This window comes from Juglans microcarpa x Juglans regia, chromosome 6S (assembly GCF_004785595.1).
Source record: "Juglans microcarpa x Juglans regia isolate MS1-56 chromosome 6S, Jm3101_v1.0, whole genome shotgun sequence".
Taxonomy (NCBI): domain Eukaryota; kingdom Viridiplantae; phylum Streptophyta; class Magnoliopsida; order Fagales; family Juglandaceae; genus Juglans; species Juglans microcarpa x Juglans regia.
In genome coordinates this window covers 1892501-1908562 of record NC_054605.1, presented here as the reverse complement: position 1 = coordinate 1908562, position 16062 = coordinate 1892501, and the positions used below count along the sequence as shown (strand labels likewise).

At 40.4% G+C, this 16062-nt stretch overlaps 1 protein-coding gene across 1 annotated transcript in view; it reads left to right on the top strand.

Annotated features, from left to right (window-relative positions):
* The first annotated feature begins 10680 nt into the window (after nt 1-10680).
* LOC121237721 overlaps nt 10681-16062 on the top strand; it is a 7153-nt gene continuing 1771 nt past the window's right edge. Inside the window, exon 1 of the mRNA XM_041134579.1 lies at nt 10681-11091. Within this exon, the coding sequence (XP_040990513.1) occupies nt 10681-11091 (411 nt within the window). The remainder of the gene's footprint in view (nt 11092-16062) is intronic.

Here is a 16062-nt window from a genome sequence, read left to right as displayed (position 1 = left end):
TTAATTCCCTAATCTTGAAAACACTTTTATAAAGTATCAGGAATAAATAGGTCAGTATGAGGAGGTGGTACATTACAAAACTTCAATACACACCTCTAAACATGCCAATCAATATCTATAAAATGACATGTCATTACCATATATGAAAGTTTTTGACAAAAGGTCCACATTTCAGTTGTGATATGAACTTTACTAATAGCTTTAACCAAACCCTTTAACTTAATCTTTTCTATTAGGACCGCGCCAAGGAAAAAAGGGCAAATCACCATCCAGGAGCAAAAAGGAAGGTGAAGAATAGAGACTTTCCTTGTCGAATGGAAGGCAAAGATAAACCTTTCTCGATTTGGATGGAAAACAAGGCAACAATCATCTACAGAGTGCAGCTAGTTGAATGGAAGGGCAAGCAAGCACCTAAGCGAGAATGAGGAGCTAGAGAGGCTCCTTACTTTGAAAAGCCGCCTAACGTATAAAGGTGAAAAATGAATTTAAGGCAAGAAACTGTCAAGGAAAAGACCCTTGCTAACACGTACGAGCTTTCCAAGGAAATACTCAGAAGGTGGCAGTGTTGTACGTAGAAGCCCACACTCCATTTGAAGAGTCACATCTAGACTGGTTCTGCTAAAAGGATTATTATTCGGCATATCATATTGTCTAAACTCAGAGGAATGGTCTAGTGCTCGTGGGAGACCCTCAGTCTGAGAGAGAGACTAAGGATTGGACATAATGCAGGCCGTAAGGACGTGCGGACCATGCCCTGCCAGTCTATCTCTATGATCTTACAGTGGGACAATTGAGACTAACGAACTCCTATTCAATCACATCTAAAGTCAGAAGGATGTAAGAAGGAATGAAAATTATTCAACCAGTAGTCGAATCCACCCTATGCTAAAGTAAGAAAGAAAGTATGAAAATAAGTATGTTAAGGTTAGCTGATGAACCTGTGCTATAAAAGGTTTTTGAAGGCAGAAGCCAAAATCTCGCTTTTGAGATTATAAGTACCTGAGAGCCCTTGAAGTCAAATTCTTCGAAGGAAGCAAGTGACTTCAAAAGAGACAAAGAAATGAGTAGCGCAACACTGTCGTAATTATAAGATAATGAGGAAGGTTAGCTTCTAAGATAGTACCGATGAATGAGGGTGAATGTTGTGTGAGGATGTTATGAAATTTTGGCATATGCATACTCTGTAATCTCCCCCTTTTTGTTCATGAAATAATAAATCTTTTTGCTAGTATGTTTATGAATATTTTCACTTCATGTTTTCTGAGATTTAAATGCATTTGTTTTCGATGCTATGTTTGTGTGAGTATTTACATCTTTGTTCGAGTAATCGTATCGTGTGTTGATCATAATGGGATGGGATGGAGAATTCCCCAAACCAATCCTGTTATACATCGCTAAGAGTTTCGTATGGGTAGAGAGAGTCCTAGTGAATGTTGGGGGTGGGGAAGTATCGTGTTGGCCTCACCTGATAGATGGGATGAAGAATCCCCCAGGCATATCACGTGCTGGTATCTTCGAATTGGTTGACCAGGTAGATGTTCCCCAATGCAACATGTACATTTCTGTGTGAGAATCGACCTATGTTGGGGACAAGCAAGTTAACTTGCACCATGTTGGTCGGGTGGAAGAGATTCCCCATTTCGAACGGTGGAACAACTCACACCCTGTTGGCCTATCTGTCTGTGTGACGAATATCTTTGTGACAATTGTGAATTGCTATGAGATGGGTGTTACGAGTTTTACGTGTTGGAGAAGAGGGTAATTCCTCACCTTAGTAACATATACAATTATATATGTGTGTACTGGGTTTTGGGTAAAGGGTAATTCTTTAGAGGATGATCCCTCACCATGCCTATATAGACATGTTTACTCAAAGGATGATTTCTAGTCATGCTTATGAATACATGTGTTTTTGCTTGAGATGGTGATTTCTTGCCACACACTAATACATGTGTTCACTCATTTTATACATGAAACTGCTCATTGTATTTTTACAAACATTGTTTCTCATTAATGATCTTGTCATAACTTCCTAGCCTGCCTATGATTTTGGTATCAGAACAATAGATTTTGATGTAGAAATAGTGTGGCACCCCCAGCCCCTGCTTGGGATTGGACGGTGACTGAAACCCCGGGACATGTAACACAAGGCTATACAATCCTCGTACATGACAGATAATATGCTATGCACCTAAGTACACTAGCAGTATACAACAACGTAGCAGTGGAAAAATAGTAAAGGTCGGATAATCTAAGCAATGCAATAAGCAATTGCAAAGCACATGGCACCGTACTAATATCATATCTCAACATTGCCCAAAACATAAACATGTATCATAAAGATATAACATCCCAAAATCATAGAGTATAGTTTAAATCTCCCAAAACACGAGACCTCCTCAAAACATAGTTCCACAAAATGGTGAGGCCAAAAACCATAAGTCCTATCTTTTTTTTTTTTCCACAAAATAACTTAGGTTCATGTTCCCTTCAAAAGGGTTTGGGCTTCATATGCTTTTCCAAGGTCTTATCTTTGTCCTGATTGTTACGCCGTCTGAATCCGCAATGAACTCAAGTATTCCAGAGATTTCCCGGTCGATGGCCTCGAGTCAATCCAGGATGGAGGGCTCAGGCTGACTTGCAGCCATCTTAGGCACAATCCTCTCCGGAGGAGGAGGTGCCGTTCTCTTCTTCTTGGTCATGAGCGTCTTCTACTATGCCTACAAAAACTTCTACTATTCTGGTTGGGGAATGGTAGTAGAAACTACCACAATTAGATTTCAAGAAATCTCAGCAAGTAATCACACAACATACCATAATTAACACAAGCATACAAGAGGTATATATATCATGTAATGCGTGCATGAACGTGTACTTGACATATGACTTGACCATTTTCAAAAGACTTGTAACAAAACTTAACTTTTCAGAAAAACTTCTTAACTTTTCTTATTCATGTGATCTTAATTAGAACTTGCCTTAGCAGAACATATTACAATATTTGCATCGAGTGATCTTTATCACATAAGCTCTTATTCTTGTTCAGAGGGTGGACACAACATGGTTCCCCTAAGCAACGCATGTTCCTGCTAGTTACCGTACCATCAACGGTCCGTGCACCGTGTTGAATACGTCATAAACAGAGATTCATATTAACTCGACCTTATTTCGTCGGGTTACATGCCTTATGCACCCACTAGCATTAGGCGCTTCTTCGCTCCAGTATTCTTTGAAAAGAATCCATTCGAGGCTCGTCGATGATACTTCTTCAACTTAGGGGTTACCACTCTATTCATAAACACTCCAGAGTGGACAGAGGAGTTTCACTAGGACATTCCCCTTCCCTAACACTTAGGGTCATGATAAAACTTTTAAACCCTTTTCTTTGAAAACACTTTCTTTAAAAACATTTTTCTCCCAAATGCATGTGACATGAGATTTATAACATGCGTACTTACACTTGACATATGAAATGTGAAATGTTGTGCATGAAATAACCAAGCATAAGCTATTCATTTCATAGTATGATAACTTAAACCATATGAGATATCAAAACACATACATGAATCCATGAAAAAGGGCCTTGGCCAAAACATATAGATGCAAAACATGAAGATTCATCACTTAAACATGCTTCTTCTTCAAACATATTTGCTTAGAAATCAAAGCATAATGAAACGAAACATAAAATCATGGTGTTTGGCCAAAATCTGAAACTTCTAAGACATGGTATAGCCGAATCATCAAGTAACACAAATCAACTACAATGTTTTCCTTAAAACCGAAACATGCATTGAACATTCTTGCCATTTTCATCTTAAAACTGAATCATACCATTCATGTAATATTCATATTCCAAGATCATATAAGTATATTCAAACCAACAAAAAAGAAATAGCAAACATAATAATGAAAGGATTTACACAATCATATACAAATATTAACCAAGAGTAAGTTGAGTGTATACTTACAAAAACCCACGTAAGGAAATACTAGCAAGCTGCAAATCCAAATGTGCTTCATTAGAAAGTGCCTAGAAAAATCCTATTTTGTGGTCTTGAGTGTGTGAGGATTTCTAGGGCATCCCTTGATCTCAAATCATTCGACCTCTAGGGTTTTTGGGTTAAAACCCCTTCATTTCACTCTTGAAGTAGAACAAGACATGAAATAAGATGAATACACATGAGGTGATCGAAAAACATGGAGGGTATACATTCCCTACCATTCGGCTTAAAGGGTTCTTTGAAAACCCTAAAACCTTCTTCTATAAGAATTGGTAGAAAGTGTGTATTTCACCATTCTCGAAATCCTATGAGATTTGAATCTCATTTTGAGTTGAGAAAGTGACTTGTGTGTGTAAGACTAAGAGAAAAACCAATTCTTACCTTGTCTATTCTTGATGGTGGTGAAAACCTCTCTTCAAAAGGAATCTCCTTGTTTGGTTGGAAAGAAAGTGTGAGAAAGTGCGAGAATCTTCAAGTGAACTGTGAGAATTGTGTGAAAAGAGTGAGATTTCAATTCCGAAAAATGGCAAGGAAAAAGCTCATAGGCGTGTACTCCCTCCTTTTTATAGTAGTCTCCTCGCTTCCCTCTTTGGTTGTTTCCAAAATCCTTCCATGGATGACAAGTGACAAGTGTTTTCTCCTTCTCTTTTGCCGAAAGGACTCTTAGAATCCCCACTTGGATTTGCATTGGGAAAGGACTACTTGGGGTGGCGTGTATTCCTTTCCCTTGGCCAAAATTCCTTATTTCTCCTTTATGCCATTTCTTTCTATAAGCAAGTGAATATTTCATCAAGTGTATCTTTGTAAAACATCTCATGTCTCTTCATTTTCCTTACAAACAACCTTTGGCATGGATGACAAGTGGCATGGGCTTGTGTCTTGCCCTAGCCGTCCATTCTCTCTTCCACTTCCCAAGTTGATGCTTCATCTTCTATTGCTCATTCCCAAGATGACTCCTCATGTGCCATTGGTCTAAAAATAACCTAAGTGACAAGTGGCAAGTGAAGAGGTGCAATGGACATGTGGTAGCCAAAATCCTAGGGGCATATTTGTCCTTTGATACAAGAGTCCCTTCACCTACTCTTCTAGAAGTTTAACGCATGCTTGACACTTGGAAAATTCTGACAAAAATCCGAAATCCCATGTGCTGGTTTCCCATGCATCTTTTCTAGAGAAACTTCCTTCCTCTTCCCTAGGCTTCCCTTTCCAAGAAATCTACCTTGGAACTCGAAATTAGGCCAAAACAAGGTTCTAGGCGTGTGGGAAAATGGGTTGACTGAAAATTCTTTAGTCTTCTTAGGTTCCTTTGTCCCAACATTCTTCTAGAATATTTCTAGCATCTTTACAAGTGGCAAATCCTCTAGGGTAGGCGTGCAAGCCACCTTTTAGTGTTTTCCTACACTTCTCTCTCCCCCTTAGCCCACTAACAAGACCAGATTCATAATGCAACACATGCATGACACCTGGCACTAGTGACTAAGATTAGGGCCATGGACCCAAAGCCATTGGGCTTGGGTTTCTAAATAGGGCTGCAAATTACAAGGCAATCTAGGGTCACTCCCCTCTTGGGCTCAAATCACTAAATCAAAGACTCTAAAGCCTTCCAAAATAACTAAGGCTCTTAAAATGCCATGACAACCAAGAATGAATTCTATGGGCCATGTTTAGAAAAACTCAGGTCATCACAAATTGACTCAAGAGTAGTACCCGAGCAGAAGGAGCCAACCTAGCTCGAGCAATAGGTGTGTAGGCCCATTTTCCATTGTGGGAACCTGTCTGTCTATGGAAGCTGTATTTGTAAATAGTAGTCAGGTGACCAATTATGTTCGATTGACCTTATCTGGGGTGTACAAATCAAACAATTGGATATGTGAATAATTATTTGAGGAATGAAGTGTCATGTGGATATTGTGGAAATACATTTACTAGTTTTATCAAACTTCTGGTACTATAATGCTTAGCCTTGAGACTAAACCTTTATATTTTTCCATTACGAACCATGTATCTTTTCCCTTACACTTGCACTTCTCAATGAACATTGCACACCTAACCCAATTCAAATCTTGGGTGTTCTCATACGGCTGGAACCCCTAGCACCACAGATCCTCCTCGGGTCTTTTAACAAGGGACAGGGCGATACATTTTCTTTCTCAAAAGTTATCATGCATTCCTTCTTTCCAGGAGCTAGAAATTTTTTTTTTTCCCAATATGGAGTATTTGCACTCATAAACTTATTAAATACGACATATTCCATAAAGAAGAATGGATATTCAAGATAAAGTGTCATATGAGATGCAAGCTCTCTCACCCTATTACGATCATAGGTAAATTTTGACACAATGAATATCATCTGGCAAACAACTAAAACATTAATCAATTGACTTTAGACTCAATTGCTAAAGCCTTCTCCTTTTTCTTAGAGGCTATGTATGACAAACAAGTTAGCAAGTGCCTACTTAGTGTAGTGGTAGAGCTCGATTGAGATGCTTTGATCAAAGTTTTACACCATTTACATTGAGGTTGTTTAGCAACATCTCGTTCAATTTCAACAAAATCCTTACATACAATATAAGTCATCTTTCTCGTCTTTTTTTCATAGGCAATTGGTGGACTTTCAATTAGGTGCTCATTGGTGATAATATCAAGAACCTCAGTATTTGCATTGTCTCCATCATCATAAGACATGGGCTCTACTAAGCTGATCCTAATAGAGTCTTCATTTTCATATTCCTCCACTGGATCAACCTCGTTCAAATGTTCATCCATTTGCTAACATAAATCATTTGTAACCATAGAACCAGTCAGTTTATATTAATCAACTAAAACATGTTAAGTCAAATAGCTTTGACTAGATATTTGTCGAAACAACTTTGACTTGATGTGCCTCTAGAATCAAATCTCCTTCAGAAATTTCCAGCAAGAATATAAACATAGAACAAACAATTTATATTAATCAAATAAAATAAGTCAAAGTCAAACAGCTTTGACTCGATACTTGTCAAAACAGCTTTGACTCGATGTGCCTCAAGAAGCAAAGCACCTCCACAAACTTCCAAAAAGAATATAAACATAAAACATATAGTGTATATTAATAAACTAAAATAAGTTAATTTCAAACCGATTTGACTTGATACTTGACAAAACAACCTTGACTCAATGTGCCTCGAGAAGTAAAGCACCTCCATAAACTTCCAGAAAGAAATAAACGTAAAACAGATAGTTTATATTAATCAACTAAAATAAGTTAAGGTCAAATAGATCTAACTCGATACTTGTCAAAACAACCTTGACTCGATGTGCTTCAAGAAGCAGAGCACCTCCATAAACTTCCTGCAAGAATATAAACATAAAACAAACAGTTTATATTAATAAACTAAAATAAGTTAAACTCAAACAAATCTGACTTGATACTTGTTTATATTAATCAACCCAAACAAGTTATACTCAAACAGTTGCTACTCGATACTCATCAAAACAAGGTTCTTCTATGTGCCTTCACAAATAAAGCACCTTTAGAAACCTCAAGCAAGAACACAAACATAGAACATGATGAGAATGCAAAATGTCATATTTTTCTCCCTTAATGTCTAGTCTTTCATACTCATTTGGTGCCTAAATATACTCATTATTATTTTATTTTGATTTAGGACGAAGCTAATTGGGCGATTTTGGACAGTTTCAACATCACTTTGTAATCTGGGAATAACTCTCTCATCTGAGCTCCGATTGAGATGATGTGAGATGCTATGGAACACCAAGTGAAAGATCTACAACTTTAATGTTTTGAGTTTTGATTGATATTGGCTGCATCAAGGTCGGAATCGGGCTTGAAGTTGCTGCACCTAAACTTTTGATGTTCTGGAATGTTCCTTAGCATGCAATTCGAATACGTGGATCTGACGCAATTTATCTGGTGCACGAAATTTCAAGCTGAAAACACCACTTTCTTAGTTATATTAGGACTTTATTTTATTTTTAATATTTTCCTTAATTAATTAGATTTGGATATTGTTATTTTAGGATAATATTTAGAATATTTTGAGGAGATTTTGTCGGCTTCTAACAAAGGGCATGGAAGTGTAAAATGGTGGGGGGGGGGGGGGGAATCATCAGACTAGAGCATCTCTCTTCCCTCTTCTCTAACTTCTCCTTTGAGTTTTCATCATGGCCCTGCACGGCTAAACTTTCATAATTAGTCGAAGGAACCGGAAGCTTCGGAATCAATAAAACTATGAGTCTAATTTGTTTTTAGTGTTCAATTTATTCTTTGAGTATCAGATATTTTTCAGTGCCTATTTTCATGATTGTCTCGTTTAATTACTAGGAGGCCTACTAGTTTATTATTCGTTGCAATCTACTGGTATGTTAGATATCAAATATGTAATTATTTGATTCCTCTAATTTGTGGAGCAACTAAGATTTAATGATTTGCTGCGTCCGAAATTATTATTATTTTTTTTTCGATAAAAAGGATCTCATTCCATTCATTTAAGAGGACATACAACTTTGACTTCAAACAACAAGTCAATTACAAACGTTAGTAGAATCTCAGTACACTATTGTGACTGACATGGTCTAGTCCAAACGACTTATCTCTAAAGACCGAAGTCTAAGAGATAGCACACCTCTGTTCCCAACAGAGTTCACAGTAACCAAACATAAAACTCCATACCCAACTAGGTTGAGTATGGAGAAACCAAACCCCAACATCACCGACTAAGCGGAGGGGGGACAACACCCTTCGGACCTAAGTCCGAAGGGACTAATGTTTTTGGGTTTTTTTGTTTTCTTGAAAATAAAGACAATGCATAAATAAATCACATAGAGAAAACACTGTAAAAAGGGAAAAACAGTGCACAAAAAACGCCTCGGAAGGGAAAACCGACGGTCGGTCTTGGGAGATCCAGAGTCGCTGGTTCGGGAGCTGCCGCGCGTTGCAACGGCATAGAGCTCCTTGGTGGCGCGTGATGGCCACGCGCCGACGAGCTTCGTAATTTTCGTCCCGCACGTGCAGGCCACGCTCCACTCCGGTTAGGGCCGTGTTCGGTGGACGTGTAGATCGGCGGCTGGGCAACCTCCTGGTGGGGCGCGTGTTGGCTATAAGGATCCCGAAGACCACGAACGGCGATTCTCCCTAACGAAAAAGAAAAAAAACAAAATACAAAGGAAAATCAGAGAAGTAAAGGGAAAGAGTGAAGGGGGAAGGAGCCGAAGCTCCCACCCCCTCTAGCCGGTCTGAATGAGCTGGGTTTAGAGAGAAAGTTGCGGTCTGGGTTTGGGTTTAGAGAGAAAAAAGAAGATCTTTTGAAGAAAAAAGTAGATCTTAGGAAGAATGCTCGACAAAATTAAATGCAACCACTTGTGCTTGTATTGTTTAGTTTCATCGATCTCTCTAATTCTTAAGACTACTACTAGATTAAACATTTAGCCCTTGTCTTGGGTTGTTTAGTAGTTACGGTTAATTAGATCGCTTATTTTCTAATTAACTGCGACTAAGGAGAGACAGGAAAATAATTCCAATGATGAATATTCAGTGTATAAATTAATATATACTTGCATCGATGATTAGTTGTAAAATTCCAATTGTGGATATTGACTTAGACCAATATTTATTCTTTTGATTGATCTTGATACTTTAATTTGAATTGTTAATTAGTTGTTTTTCTTAAAATTATTTTCGTTATACTCAAACCCCCCATCCTTGTTCACGTAGCAAAAAACTAGGCTAAATACTCTCTGTGGGAATGATCCTTACTTGCACCACTATATGTATTTTTAGGAGTATAGGTTTTATTTTTAGTTGCCTATGACATCACACTAAATTTTGGTGCTTCTTGTGATCCTTATTTCGTTCTTGAAATCTTCGGAAAAAAAAATCGTTAGTTTTTGGTGGTTATTTTTATTTATTTTCGTTACTCTAGACTTTCCCTGATTTGTTTTTCATGGTTTGTTAGAGTTTTCTTGATTGTTTATGATTGTAACTCGATCTTCTAATCAAAGTAATTTTCAATGCGATCCGGAAATAGAGAGAACTTTGTGCAGGTTAAGGAAGGAAGCTAGGGAAAATTCTGAAAAGAACGATATGGCTCTTGATTCCCTATTTGCTAGTGATTCTGATTTAGAAAAGGGGGAAGTCATGGCTGGAAATTGAACTTTGAAAGTGCTTGCCGCGCCTGATTTGAATCAACAACCTTTATGCATAACGTTCTCTACTTTAAATGCTACTACTACTTTTGAATTAAAATCTGGACTAATACATCTCTTGTCCACTTTTCATGGCCTTGCAGGTGAAGATCCTCACAAGTATTTAAAGTAGCTTCATGTGGTATCACGAGTATGAAACCCAGGGGGGGACTGAAGAGAAAATTAAATTAAGAGCCTTTTTGTTTTCTTTGAAGGATTTGGCTAAGGATTGACTCTATTATCTACTCTCCGAGAGTATTATCACATGGAACGAGATGAAGAGGTTGTTTTTGGAGAAATATTTCCCAGCTTCAATGGCAGCCAACATTCAGAAGGAAATTTGTGGTATAAGGCAGCACAACACAACGAAGAGTCCCTACATGAATATTGGGAACGTTTTAAGAAATTATGTGCAAGCTGCCCCCATCATCAAATTAGTGAGTAGCCACTTATCCAGTATTTCTATGAGGGCCTTTTACCCAACGATAGGAGCATGACTGATTCTACTAGTGAAGGAGCTTTGGTGGATAAAACTCCTGAGGCCGCTAGAAACTTGATTGCAAATATGGCGGCCAATTCTCAACAATTTGGCACTAGGCTTGACCTTCCATCTAAGCATGTTAATGAGGTAAATATTTCCCCCCTTGAACAACAAATTGCTAGTCTAACTTCTCTTGTTCGTCAAATGGTTGTAGGTAATATGCAAACGGTGAAGACTTGTGGGATTTGTTCGGTAGTAGGGCATCCAACCGATATGTGCTCAACTCTTCAAGAGGAGCCCATTGAGCAAGTGAATGTGGCGGGTGGTTTTCTTGGACAAACACAATGGAAGTATGATCCTTATTCGAGCACTTATAACCTGGGACGGAGGGATCACCCCAATCTTACCTATGGGAATCCACAAGTAAATTAGCCCGTGACTCAAAACCACCCAAGTCACCAGCAATATAAGCGACCATACCCCCCTAGACAACAACCGGGCCAAACTTCTAATTCTGGTATGTCTTTAGAAGATATTGTTAAGTCTCTTGCCACTAACACTTTGCAATTTCAACAGGAGACGAGGGCCAATATTCAAAGTTTGGACAATTAGATGGGCCAGATGGCAACCACAATTAGTTAGCTAGAGGCGCAAAGTTTGGGGAAATTACCCTCTCAAACAGTAGTTGTAACGCCCGTCCTTGTGGTGGGTCTTTTTATAAAATATTTTGAGAAAGGACGACGGGAATTACCATCCGATTTAAAACTTTTTGCTTCTTCCCAGGATGCAAGACTCTATGTTTATAAAATAAAAATGTGCTTTTACAATAAAAGAGGTTTACAGAGGAAAAAATCAATTTTAATAATAAAAATGCCTCTCTTACATTTAAACCTCGTGCCTAGACTTTCGTGCTCTTCCCCATGGGCCGTGTCCGTCCTGATGCGTACTTCATTTCCTTCCCTGTGGGGGGGGGGGGGGAGGGACATGCATAAAAACTAAAATGAGTCGAAGACTCGTAAGCATTATTTCATGCAGTTAAAATATAATAACATAGGTTTTCATTCATGCATTCATCATTCGTACATACTATACATACATGCATACGTGCATACGTGCATCCATTTGAAAACGTCACTAGACGGGGTTTTCCTTTCTTTTCGTAAAACGTTTCACCTGTCAGTGCCTTCATTTCTTAAAGTGCGTTCGTGAATTCATGCGTACATACATGCGTACATACATACATTCTTTCTTTTCACTTTCATAGGCCGGTACACACTGTTACGCCCCGTGTGTTAGGGTTAGCAGCCCTATGGCCAATGGATTTGCCCGTGGCCACGGGTTGGAATCCCATTCCGTTAGGGTGCATCACTGGTGCACTACCAGTACTACTGCCCGGCATTGCAATCTGCCCATTCATTGGTACCCTTTCATTCATTCATGTGGCCGTTACGTATCTTCATACATTTCATGCTTTTATTTCATTCTTTCATTCATTCATTCATGCCAACTCTAAAGAGCTGGAGCTTTCATTCAGTTATTTCTTTCATTTAACATGAGAAACATTTTTTTTCATGAGAAAACATCATTTCGTGAGCATGGGCTTGAACATCCTCTTTCATGACATCCACGAGCATCACCTCGTGGCATTCATAAAAGTATCAGTTCGTACCGTCCATAAAACATAAAGCACGGGCTCAAACTTCACCTTTCGCGGCATTCGTAAGCATCACCTTCAACGTCGGCCTGCGCGGCGTCCACGAGCATCACCTCGTGGCGCTCGCGACAACGTCGGTCCGTAAGATCTACGAAGGCGTTGGCTCAAGCTAGTCTTTCTTGCATTTACATCAGTTCGTCTTCTTTGAAAATACGTACAATAGATACATCTTATAGTCATCCATTCGCATGGGTACAATTAATAACTTTGGATGCGTAAAAAGGGGCTTTCATGGAAGGGCCGTACGTACATTTACGTTTGAAAGCATGGCATCTTCTTTCGTAAGCATTTTCTTAAAGATAAAAGCTTTTCTTTTTCGCTTCGTAATTTCTAGAAAACTCTAGAAGGGCATGAACGTAATACTTACCTGGACTCCATGCTACTTTCATACCATGCATTCCATTCATGCGCGTGTCAGCTGGCAACCTACATGCATACATAACCTTAACGTCATTCTCTATCTAGTCATAAGCAACTTAACTATAAATAGAACTACGCTATACTTGGAACACTCTCATTCTATCCCGTGCACTTTCGTGCCCTTTACTACGTTAAAACTTTTAGGGACCACTACAGTCACCACATCTTCCAATTCAACGTCTTGCCTCGAGTGCTCATTCACTAAAGTGAACCCATGATTCACCTTTGGATTAAGACACTAAGACATTCGTCTTACTCTTCTCGTTAACCACGTTCTGACGCATGACTCAGACCAACTAAGTCACGCATCCCTTCCTTAGACAGTACACTGGTCACTATCTTCATGCATCTTAGCACATACTAATCCTCATTCTCATCCATACAAGACACACGGTTCTACGCCAACTCTGAGGCTTAAGCACCGTGTAACTATGCATAGGATAGATTACCCATTACATATGGTGAACCCGTCTGGTACACGTGTCTCGCCAAACTACACATGTACCTTACCCCTATATCACCTAAGATCAACATATAACATGTTGATCACTTGCTCGTAGGGATGAGGGCCATATTCTGATACCAACATTCTCTTAACCCAGCCAGCATGACTCTTCATGCTAGCCGTCCTTTCTTACAGTTCATCCCAACACTTAGTGTGACAAGGCTCCATTCACAACTACACCTTGCGTCACGTCACATAGCTCGAGACTACTCTCAAGCTACACCGTGATCTTGTCACGTCACCTGATATCCTGTTACGTCACTTCTACGCCAACTTCTAACTCGTCACGAGTACGGTTCCTCACGTACTCCCGTAACATCGTGACATCTCATCATGTTCCCGTTATGCCATTTCCACACTAACTTCACCCATCATAAGCACGACTTTCAGTAACCACGTCACTTCGTGACGTTGCCCAGTCATGCTTCCGCTGCGTACTCTTATACTTGTTCTGCTACTTCACGCATACTCCGAGCCATAAGTCCATCATGGTGACACTTGTCACCTCAGACTACAGGCTGCAACATAACTATTTCGGGACATTGGTCCACAATTCTTGACACTATTCACCACGTTCTACGCCCATCAACTGCACAACCATCCTTATCTCTGCAACACGTCACACGGAGTGTCGCTGCCTCATGGAGTACACTTCACGTATACTCCCTTTCCACACGCTACCACCTATCATCAATATGGCATGCCCGCCATACGATGCATCACTCTACCACATAGAGTACACTCCGTGAGTATTCCCTTCATACACACTATGACCCATCACCATCATGGCATACTTGCCATATAGTGTATATTTACACCACATAGAGTACACTCCACGTGTACTCCCTTTATACACGCCACATCACCATTACAGCATACCCGCCGGATGGTGCGTCGCTCCCTCATATGGAGTACATTCTACAAGTACTCCCTTCGTACGTAATACGCCACACAGAGTACACTCAGAATGTACTCTTCCCATTCCACACAACACCACGCCACCCATACAGCACATGCCCCACAACAACACTGCACAGCACAATTCCCAACTACACTCCACACTTCACAGCGCACTACATAGATAAGCCCAACACTTCACAACACAACACATCATAAAACGCCCATCACTTCGCTACACAGCACATCTCCATACTACACAGTCAATCCCCTAATACTAACAGCACAATCCACAACCTAGTCCACTAATCAATATCTAACATAAATAACGAGAGATAGAGGATTATACCATCGACGGGATAACCCGTGCATTGCTCGCTGATCCTCACAGCCGATGACGTCGGAGAGGTCGTACGTGGTGACTAACCCACGTACGTTGATTGTTTGGGCGTTTGGATAGCTAAGTGTGGTCTTGGAAAGGCTTGTGAAGGGCTCGTGATGGTGGCTATGAAGGGTGGTACACATCGTACCTAATCGTGTACAGTGACAGTCAGTCACATGCAGTGATTGTCCATCACGTGCAATGATTACCCACCACGTAAAGTGGTGGTTTGGACCTAGGGCTTGGCTAAGGGAAATGTGGTGGATCTCGTGGTGACGTCGAGGTGGCACCATGGTGGCTCATGGCCGCGAATCTGGCCGTACAGTGGAGGAAAGGCCATGGGAGAGTGAGAGAGAGTGTGCGTGCATGGGTGACAGATCGTGGCCGTGGGAGGTTGGGTTGGCTTGGTGGTGGCCTGAGGAGGCTGAAGGTGGCGGTTACACGCCGTGGGTGGCGGTGCATAGCGGTGCACGGTGTGAAACCCGTGCGCGAGAGAGAGGGAAGCTCGTGTGTGGAGGAGAGGCTATGGGCCTCGGGTCACATGGGGGAGGAAGGGGGAGGAAGAGGGAAGCTCACGGTGGTGCCTGGTGGCCGTGGGAGTCGCACACGGCGGTGCCAGCAGTGTCAGTAGCTTGAAGCAGTGCGAAACCCCATAAATGGGTTTCATGAGTGCGTGCGACGGAGGGGGAAGGGGGGCCTCCCGAGGCTTGGGTTCCATGGGAGGGGTTCACTGGTAAAATGGGAGGCTGTTGGTGGCGGTGGTGGTGCCGGTAGGTGGCGCACAGCGGTGGAATGGGCATCATGCCCATTCGGGCATTACACTTCCAAGAGAGAGGAAGAGAGAGCGTGAGGGAGAGGAGTGCAACAGTGCCAGCGGTGAGAGCTGGCGGCACACGGCGGCGCCGAGCTGTGCGACGGAAGCTACGGCGTGGAGATGGACCTCGTACAGTGTACGCTTGAGGGGAGAGGGAAGAGAGAGAGAGAGAGCTGGGGAAAAGTGAGGGAGAAAGAGAGAGGGGGTCTGGGTATTTAACTCAGTCCCTTCATCTGGGGATCCTCAAAATGATCTAACGTTGAGATATTAAAATACTGATTTGAATATACGTAAACGTTAACTTAATTAAAAGCACTCAGAGGAATTAAGGTAAATATTATTTTAAACTAACTTTAGTTTATAAAATAATATTTCTTCATCATTAATAAAATGATGAAGTCTTATTTAATATATTTAAAGGGATAAAACCATTTAATTTAATTAAAGCTTTCAACATAATTTAAATCCCAATAATATTTCAAATAATTGGAATCATTTTAATAATTAATATTAAAATGATCTCCGACAATAATATTTTGAAGCTCTTCAAAATATTATAATTGTCTCTTTTAAAAACAAGTTTAACTCAACGATACTGGAAACACCTCATATAAATATTTTCAGTACATCTAAACACTGGGCGTACTTTAGAAGTCACCTAA